At 43.3% G+C, this 10,190-nt stretch overlaps 1 protein-coding gene across 1 annotated transcript; it reads right to left on the minus strand.

Moving 5' to 3' along the window:
• Positions 1-4,611: 4,611 nt before the first annotated feature.
• Positions 4,612-9,905, minus strand: EEF1A1 (eukaryotic translation elongation factor 1 alpha 1). The gene is made up of 8 exons (XM_066612439.1): positions 9,821-9,905; positions 8,596-8,784; positions 7,441-7,620; positions 7,044-7,340; positions 6,614-6,764; positions 5,770-6,026; positions 5,448-5,682; positions 4,612-5,013 (listed from the first exon to the last, which is right to left on the minus strand). Exons 2-8 carry the CDS (start codon positions 8,737-8,739, stop codon positions 4,889-4,891), a joined length of 1,389 nt encoding a protein of 462 aa, XP_066468536.1. The 5' UTR covers positions 8,740-8,784; positions 9,821-9,905; the 3' UTR covers positions 4,612-4,888.
• Positions 9,906-10,190: the final 285 nt, after the last annotated feature.

The following is a 10,190-nucleotide window of genomic DNA, read 5'->3' on the forward strand; positions in this document are numbered from 1 at the left end:
AGCCTAAGTCTTAAATATACCTCTCGGCTCTTTTTTTCTCAGAATACAATTTTTCAAATCCAGCATATCCAAGGCCTCACACTGGACCTACAAGGCATCCACTAGGGAAAATGGCACCTAGTATCTCTCTTCCCCCCCAATACACACATGTGCTGCCATGGGTAGAGGCTCTGAAAGCAACTCAAACCTTGAACTCACTGGACATGAGCAATGCACTTCCTCAGCCCCTCCCCCCAGTATGGGGGAAAGCACCAACCTGTTTTACAAGGCTACTGCAATGTCACCAGTATGAAGTGCTTCAAGCTATTAGGAAACGTTGTTGTTGGCAACCTTCAGTCTCGAAAGACTATGGTATCGCGCTCTGAATGGTGGTTCTGGTACAGCGTCTAGTGTGGCTGAAAAGGCCGATTCGGGAGTGACAATCCCTTCCACACCGGGAGCAAGTGCAGTCTGTCCCTGGTCTGTCTCCATGGCTATGGGCCTTCCTTCTTTGCCTCAGACTGTTGGCCAAGTGTCTCTTCAAACTGGGAAAAGGCCATGCTGCACAGCCTGCCTCCAAGCAGGCCGCTCAGAGGCCAGGGTTTCCCACCTGTTGAGGTCCACTCCTATTAGGAAACTGTTACCATTAAGCCAACTATTACCAGGTCCATAAAGAAACTGTCACTGCACTCAAGTATACAAGATACAAAATGGAACCTCCAGCTGACCTCAATCACAAGCTACAGCAGGCCTGGATTTCAACATCACTTGTGTTAAAGCCCAATACACTGGGATATCAGAGCAGGCCAGCTATGCAGATTGCAAAAGGCTCAAACCTTCACACATGGAAAATTACTTTTAACTTGATTACCAGCAGCCGGCTGTTTGTTAGTTGCTCAAGTTTCACTCCAGATAGAACAGGTAGCACTTGGCATTTTTACCATATGCAGTACCAGGCACAGTTGAGACAGCCCAAGGACCACAGGCTCCCATATGAATCTACCTGTATGTTGAGATAGTCAAGAACTTACTTATGTACTCCCCAACATCTGAAGTAATAAGTTCACAGGAGGGGACCTCCTTTTCAACAGCACCATGGAATCCTCCCCTTATGGAAGATCAGCTCCTGTTCTGGCTTCAGAACAGGACAAGGCTGCAAATTTTCCAGTGGGCTTTTGGCTGCTCCGTGGGTTTCTTTTGCTAGACAGTATTGCACGTTAATTTAAAGCTGTGGCTTTATTGATTGCTGTCTCTTTTTGGCAAGTCATGACTTTGTTCTGCAGTTTATATCATGAGGGCAATTTCTATCTTACCCTCACAACCCATTACTAATCTGTCCTGCAGTTATCTTCATACAGTAGTCTATGATACACAGAAAAGCTTGTGGATTAGCGTACTAATCAAACATTGGTGGCAAGAAACAATTGGAAACATCTAAAACAGGAAAACATTACAAAATGAAAGTAACAGCTTTCACAGCTTATCTTCCCCAAGTGAGAAGGGATGCAATAGCCTCCACAAAGTGGATCTAGCCTACTCTAGCACTGATTTGGACCAGATCATTTTAATTTTTACCCTTCAAAATGCTCAGGTCCTGATAAGAGTGGTGGGCATGGTCAAGCTTTTAAGTGAAAGAATTGATGTTTTTGTTTTGAGGGAAAGATGCTACAGCAGTGCTTCTCAAACTTTTAGCTCTAGGACCCATTTTTTAGAATAAGAATCTGTCAGGACCCACCAGAAATGTTATAATTAGAAGTGACATTATCAAGCAGGAAAATTTTTAACAAGCCTACCTACACTTACCCAGGTGTAAGTCCCATTTACTATCATTGTTAAAAGCACATACATACTAGCCTGTTCAAAGTACAGATCTGTAACAATTTTCCAGATGCAGTCGCATACCATAGTAGCATCAAATCGAATGTATTAAAAATAAATTAAAATAGGGACCCACCTGAAATTGGCCTGCAACCAGGTCCCTGCAACCCCTTTGAGAAACAGCGCTACAGCATTTTCAACCATGACAAAAACCATGAAGCCAGCCTTGAGTGGCTCTAACATCTTAGGCACTGAATTGTATATGGAAAGGATTAACTGCAGACCATGGAGGCTTGGAAATTAGAAGTGTGGCTCACCAACAGCAGATGAGGCACTATAACTGTTCCTGGATTGTGGCACTAACTTGCAGCTAGAGATTGCATTAGTTGGGTGTGTAAATTCTAATTCAGCACTGCAGAGTATTAACTTCATGGTAGATAGGTGTGTTTCTTGCAGCAAAACAAGTTTTGTACCATATTTTAAGACTAACCCATTTCTTGCAATATGTGTTTGCAAACTAGTCCCCTTCCCAGATCCACATGTGAACTATTTGAAAAGCAAATAGGTATGGGTTAACTATGCTGTATCCTTCACATCAATTTAATTACTAACAAATGCTGCTGCACTAACTGGAAAATAAACAGCCATGGAGGTAAAGTAGTTCTAGACTCAAAATTTATTGAAGATAAACTAAAGTCCAAATGTCTGCTTACAAAATTTAGTACTTTTTCATTAACCCAACAGTTATACTATCACATAGGCATTAGAAAGCAAACTAATCTATGAAAGTGAATTGCTGGACAAATATCAAAATGTTGATATAATTTGGGTTTCATTAACCAAAGGCAGCATTTAGTACAGGTGAAGTAAAACCACCAATTAGCTCTAGACAGTATACACATTAGATCATTTCGCACCAGCACTTCCTGCCCACTAAGCATTATAGCAGATATACTGGGACCAAATTTGCACTGAATTGCCTGCATTTCTTGCACTCAAATCAATTGTCCTATGCAAAACTTACAATTATCAAGCCTTTCCCCCGGAATGCTGCTTTTCATGTCAATGTAACAGCAGCTGTTTGGCTTGAATTCCTTTTAATTTGCAATTGTCAAATTTGCTTGACCTCAGTAAAACATTCACTTAAGGAGACTGTAGATGTGCAGAAAGAAGCAACTTAACACCTGCATCACTATGTCATCTATTTAAGGCTAAATGCATAAGAATTGTCCTTGAAATGCCAGCTTTTCTAGTTACCACCCTTTTAAAAACTTTCCATGTTCAAAAATTTCAATATGTGATAGACCATTTCAGACAATTAAGAATGTTTTTATGACTAGCACCCCCTTGGTGCCATCCAGGTTTTTCTACAACCCAAATACTTATCTTCAAGATCCAAAAGCTTTATGGCATTGTTAAATTTTTTAGTGGTCCTGTTCATTTATGTAGTTGTTACACTTACCCAACTGCCATTCATCCATACCAAAAAAAGATGCATTCACAAACGATGAAATTCTATTAGTTAACCACTTTTATATACTGCCAATTCCAGTAAGACCAAAGCAGGTGCTTAATTTTCCTGGTTTGAGCACAAACTGCTTTGACAGGAACGTGTCCCAAATTCACTGGCATAAATTAGACTAGAAAGCATGACCCTGTTATCCATAACCCAAGCACAAAAAAGTAGTTGTTCAAAGGACAAATACCCTTATAATTACAGAAAAGCAAGGCCATTAATTCGTATATTATGCCCCAAATTTCAAAAGGCTGAAGGGCACAATACTAGTATCTGTTCCCAGCATTCTACCTCTTTTAATGCTGCAAAGTCAACTCATGACTACCAATATAAATTGGTTTTTACCAACATCAAAATATTCTTCCAAAAATTTGGTCAATGCACACTGTTATCTGTAGCTGAATGGCACATAAAGTCTTCTGCTAGTGGTACAACTATTAAGGATTATGCCTAATCTGGAGAAAATCTAACTTTCATTTACTTACCAAGATTCTCCAGAAGTCCCCTTCTGGCACAGCTCCTACAACTTTAATCTTTTTGGATGTTGATCTAACACACTATTCCAAAACACTAAAATTGGTTTTATACAAGAAATTTTAAGTAGGGATACACACAGTTTTCACACAAATATATTTAATATTAACTCATGATCTAATTTGAAAGATTTATATAATCATGATTTTATCTGGATAGCCAAAGGACCAAATAAAACTGAACTTCCCAAAAGTATAGACTAGAACTTTTAAGTTAGCAGCAAAACACCTAAACACCTTTCAGAAAACTTCAACAACCTTGAGTCATGTTAATGCACAGCATTTCATTTTGTACTAACAAGAAATACTGTATCAGAAACCTATCTTTTAATCCTTATGTGGTAAAGCAGAGAAGAACACACTTTAATCAACTCAAGGACTCCAGTTAAATTTGTCACTGAAACTTCAAGCCCCAAGTATACACTACTAGGATCAAAAGAGCAAGCCACTAACTACATGTGTTTTGCATTAAGTACACAAAATGAATTAAGGTTGTAACTCTTAAGATTTCATCGGTGCTTAAGCATGCCTAACTGCAATGAATTGGGCTGCTTAACTGCTAGACCACGAACTCAATTCTAAATTGATGTTGGCACAAGTTAAAAATTGCCACCTAAGCACTTTGTGTTGCTGTTTCTTTAGAAATATTAAAAATACCACTGTTGTGTGATTTTTATCTTCCACCTTACAGTTTTGCAAGCAAAAAGTTCAAGTCAACTATCTAGTGTCCGAAGTTTAAGTATTAACCCCAAAGAACACACAGACTTTGCATTAAACTTTCTTTTAATGGTCTCAAAAATGTGACAGATTTTGGTCAAGTTGTTTCCATTTTAAAAAAGGTTACTGATTTCAAAAACTAATAACTTAAACTGCCACGAAACAAATGGTCCACAAACATTCCTTTCCTTCTGAAGCTTTTACGATGCATTGTAATCATTAACCAGTCTTTTACTATTAAACTTAAATGGCCAATTGAGACAAACAGTTCTGAGACCATGCTTCCACCACTGATTAAGACTGAGGTGGTAGATGTACAGAATTTTCATTTAGCCTTCTGAGCCTTCTGGGCAGACTTTGTGACCTTGCCAGCACCGCCTGCTTTCTTGTCAACTGCCTTGATGACACCAACAGCAACAGTCTGCCTCATATCACGGACAGCAAAACGACCTAGATATAAATAAAACACATTTTCAAAATAAATGAATACACCACATTTTCCAAATGAATATATACCAGTGATACTACTCAAAACTTACTAGAATAGCCAGATTTCTCTCTACCCACCACTACATCAACTACCACCAGTCTGAACTAGAAAAGTAACTTTTGAGTATGCAAACATGAGAATTAGTGTTATGCAGGTGATGCCCAGTGGCAATCATCTTCTAGCTTCTGAGGAAGAAAGCATATGGCACATTACAAGTCTTACTGAAAAAGTAGCACTATTTCTAACAAGCAGGCTAAAACCCACACAAAGCACATGGCTTCTAGACAACTTGTTCCAAATAATGCTTTTGAGTTATTACAACTTGTCACAACAGCAAGAATCAAGACAAAGCAGATCATTGCAACGTTAGCTTAAGAACACATGGAATACTTACCCAGAGGAGGATAGTCAGAAAAGCTCTCAACACACATGGGCTTGCCTGGGATCATATCAACAATGGCAGCATCTCCGGACTTGAGGAATTTAGGACCATCTTCCAGCTTCTTACCAGAACGGCGATCAATTTTCTCCTTCAGCTCAGCAAACTTGCAGGCAATATGAGCAGTGTGGCAATCCAGCACAGGGGCATAGCCAGCACTAATTTGGCCTGGGTGGTTCAAAATGATAACCTGTGGAATAAGCAAATACACCTCAGCATCATTCGAGTTAGACCTGAGTTAGTGAAGTTAACCAAAATAATGACTTCTAAAAGATACCTGAGCAGTGAACCCAGCAGCTTCCATTGGTGGGTCATTTTTACTGTCACCAGCAACGTTACCACGACGAACATCTTTAACAGATACGTTCTTCACATTGAAGCCAACGTTGTCACCAGGAAGAGCTTCGCTCAGAGCCTCATGATGCATCTCAACAGATTTTACTTCAGTTGTAACATTCACAGGGGCAAACGTTACTACCATGCCTGGTTTTAGAATGCCAGTTTCCACACGACCAACTGGAACAGTTCCAATCCCTGGAAGATGAACACAATTCTAATACACTGATTCACCACATTACACGCTTGAGCAGAAAAGATTCACTAAGAGGCAAATCAACATCAAATTTAAGGGAGACAGATTTTGAAAGTGAATGGGATGGTCTAAAGCAGTGGTTCTCAAAACTTTTTAGCATTGAGAACCACAAAAAAAATTTAACCAGCTTCTCAAGCTTCTGTGGCTATAATGGCGATTGTGCAGCAACATTCCCCCCAAGTAGAACGTTGCTTAAGCCTTGGTGAATATTTTTATTTTTCATTTAAAATATTTATATCCTGTCCTTCCCATGCCAAAGCAAATGCCCACGGTAGCTTACATGTACATTTAAACATACAAAACAGAATAAAGTCATAAGAATTTTTTTAACCACCCAGAATTGTTTCATGGGCACAGACCCACTACCATAAAGGGAATAAACGCAAGCACCCCGGTCTTTTATAATGAATTTTTCCTGAAGTAATGTGCATTTTGGAAACAGAAGCCTAAACTCAGTATATTTTGAGTAAAATTACTTGCAGATTCATACTAACACTCAAAATTCTTAATTTTAACTTGTAGCGAATACCTCCAATTTTGTAGACATCCTGAAGAGGCAGACGCAGAGGTTTGTCAGTTGGACGAGTTGGTGGCAAGATAGAATCCAAAGCCTCCAGCAGTGTGGTTCCACTGGCATTACCATCCTTACGGGTCACTTTCCATCCCTTAAACCAGGGCATCTATAAAGAATGCAACATATTTTCTGTAAGATCTCAAAGAATAATTTTTGCAGTATTCTCTGGAAACTAAATTATGTGGATACATTGTTTAAGCATTGACATTTTAATATTTAATTCACAACACACACACTACTGCATTGGCTAAGAAAATCCAGGTTACTCATTGGTCTCACCGCTATGGGAATCAGCTGAACCACTGAAACAAGATAGCTTTACGTGTTTCAAAACTGTTAAAATTGCATTTCCCAACCAGTGCTTGAGATTAGCAGTACAACTTACATTAGAGCTGGGCTCCAACATGTTGTCACCGTTCCAGCCAGAAATTGGCACAAAAGCCACTGTATCTGGGTTGTAACCAATCTTCTTAATGTATGTGCTAACTTCTTTGACAATTTCTTCATATCTCTTCTGGCTATAAGGTGGTTCGGTGGAATCCATTTTGTTTACACCAACAATGAGCTGTTTTACACCAAGGGTGTAGGCCAGAAGGGCGTGCTCACGGGTTTGCCCGTTCTTGGATATGCCTGCTTCAAATTCACCAACACCAGCAGCAACAATCAGGACCGCACAGTCCGCCTTTAGGAAAATCAACAAGGAACAGTTTAAGTCTTTTATTCATTGTTCAGTACTATTTATATATGTATTATGTCCAAGATTAAATAAACTGTTTACTCACCTGGGAGGTACCAGTAATCATATTTTTGATGAAGTCTCTATGTCCAGGGGCATCAATGATAGTGACGTAGTATTTGCTTGTTTCAAATTTCCACAGTGAAATATCAATTGTGATACCACGCTCACGTTCTGCCTTCAGCTTGTCCAAAACCCAGGCATACTTGAAAGAGCCTTTACCCATCTATTTTTCAAAAGAAAATAGTGGTATTAAAGGACACTGCCCAAAATATATACCAATGTAAGATAGCAAAAAGGCGCTGTCACTAAAGACAGCATGCATCTATATTATGAAACATAATACATGTTATGTTTAGCCAAGTGCTTGGCACAAGCAGTGAGAGATTCCACATCTGTTCCACTTACTTAACCTAGTGACACTTAAATCCCTTACTGATTTAACATCTACAACCCTACCAAGTATTAAACCTGGCTACTCTCAGTTTCTTCTCCAAACCTGTAGAAGTTATTTCCACACAAGTCAAATCCTCACAACATGCTGAGCATCCTCATCAGCTCTCCTATGCTTTTACCATTGCATATTTAAATGGCAATACTGCTAGCAGATACTTTGCAATGCTATTCCAACCAGGATTGAGGCAAACTCTCCCCAAGTGTACATAAGCTATGAAATCCAGACTAGAACAGGGAACTCCAGAATCATATAAATATGGACAAGGTCACAATGCTAACATTTAAGTTTTGGTTGCAACTTTGTAACTTCTCAGAGCTTTATAGTGTTCTCTGCAAAAGGTAGAAATTTCTTTTCCACTTTCCCTAAATATACAAATGTTTTTAAACCTTTTTTATTATTTAGGTCAGCCATTTCCAACTATTGTACTGTGGCACACTGGAAAACACTATAAAGCCCTGAAAAACTACAAAAACTTAGTTTTTAAATTAAATGTTAACAATGTGACCTTATCCAAATTTATATTGATGTGGTGTGCTACCGAAATTTGGGGGACGGTCATTTATTAGCAGGGCCAATGTGGGATGTGAGCCCATGGGCAGCATGGTGTGCCTTATCAATTGTCAAAAACCCAATAGTGTGCCTTATCAGTGTGCTGAGAGGTTGAAAATCACTGGTTTGGGTGCTTTTTGGGACATTCTGTCAAACGCCATTTTCTGATGCTATTATTTGAAGAGGTCCACCTACCTCAGCAGCCTCTTTCTCGAACTTCTCAATGGTCCTCTTATCAATGCCACCACACTTGTAAATCAGGTGACCTGTGGTGGTGGACTTGCCGGAGTCGACATGTCCGATGACAACGATATTGATGTGAGTCTTTTCCTTTCCCATTTTGGAGGGTCAGTGGATGGTTCTCCTGCACTTCAGATCAGTCACCTTGGAGAGGGGGAAGGAAAAAGGCAAACCGAGTTGAGCCAAGTTTTTCCTTACAATGAAGGAAACTAGTCCAAAAACTTGAAGAGCCCCCTAGTGGAGAGCAGCGGACATGACCAGAGAGCGGTGGAAGCTAAGCAGCCATGAGGATTGGCCATGCAAGGCCTGCTCTGTGACTCTGCTTGAGGGCTCCACCAGAGGCTCCAGACAGGAGCCAGGCCAACCTGGAGAAGCTCAGAGCTCAACCCACCGCGGGGGGCGTCGAAGCACACCAAGGGGCGAGCGGGGGGACGCTCCACCGAAGCCCCTCCGCCGCGCGGCCATTGCAGGAGCTGAGGGGAGGCGAGAAGAGCGCGAGCGAAGGAAGGGGCGGCTCCGGCTCCTTTGTGTCGAAAGTCCGCCAGGGAGCGAGCACGCGCCGGGGCGGCGGCGGGCGGGGGAGCGCGGCCGAGGCACTCGTTGGCGCGCCCACGCCCCGCCCGCGCCCTCCATTTTGTGACGGCAGCGGCCTGGCGGCCATTTTTTTTCCAGCGGCACGAAGCAGGGTTGGAGGAGCAGCAGCAGAGAGGGGGGCGGGGGGCAGGGAAGGGAGCACAGGCCGGGGAGAAGCCGCGACGGGACGCCGAAGGGAGACGGCGGCGAAACACGCACCCGCAGCCGCCTCTCGGCGAAGTAACAGAGCACGTGCCTCCCCGGCCGGCGGCCTCTCCCGCTTTCCAGTCACCCCAGCACGAGTCACGTACTCTCCGAGGGAGCGCGCGCGCCTCGTCCAACCTCCATTCACTCACGAGCTCCTCGGCGCGCGCGCGCAGGACACGGCCTTCGGCCACCTGTTCCCCCTCCCCAGAACCGTCGCCATGACTCCCGCCCTCGCGCCTCGTCGCGGGCGTCGACCATGGCTCGCGCTCCCTCTCTCACACACACACGCACACAACTGCGCCAGGGGCACGTGGGCCTCGCCTTGACCTCCGCCCAGGCCTAGGCTCCGGCCTTGTTCGCCCACCCCCCCTGCGCACGCGTCACGCAACGCAACCCTCACCTCTGAAGCGGCGGCAAACCCGTAGCGAAAAAGACCGAAGCTGTGAACGACGCCCTTTATATAGCTTCACCCGGGAAGGGCGGTGGCCTCGGGACACGTCACGGCTCCCAGAGTTCCGTTCGGCGCTGTGTGGGTGGCTCCCTCCTCTCCCCCCGCCCCACGAGAACCAGGCCCGGGGAGTGGCGAGAAAGACCCTTCAGTCTCTAGGAACGCAGGTTCTTTCCCTTCTCTGGAATCCGCCGTTAGGGCCACGTCGGGCTCTCCCCTGAGCCAGCGCCTCCCTTCGCACTTGACGGGCCTCGAGCGTTGAGAGACGCCCCCCGGGCGCCAGCCAGGCGTGGAGTGGGCTGAGCTGGACCCTGCCCCTCCC

Source organism: Tiliqua scincoides, chromosome 1 (genome assembly GCF_035046505.1).
Source record: "Tiliqua scincoides isolate rTilSci1 chromosome 1, rTilSci1.hap2, whole genome shotgun sequence".
NCBI lineage: Eukaryota > Metazoa > Chordata > Lepidosauria > Squamata > Scincidae > Tiliqua > Tiliqua scincoides.

Coding starts and splice junctions, on each gene's coding strand:
- EEF1A1 (XM_066612439.1), bottom strand. CDS start 8,739: ATGGGAAAGGAAAAGACTCACATCAATATCGTTGTCATCGGACATGTC. Junction 7,621..8,595: donor TCGAGAAAGAGGCTGCTGAG/GTAGGTGGACCT, acceptor TTTGAAAAATAG/ATGGGTAAAGGCTCTTTCAA. Junction 7,341..7,440: donor TGATTACTGGTACCTCCCAG/GTGAGTAAACAG, acceptor ATTTTCCTAAAG/GCGGACTGTGCGGTCCTGAT.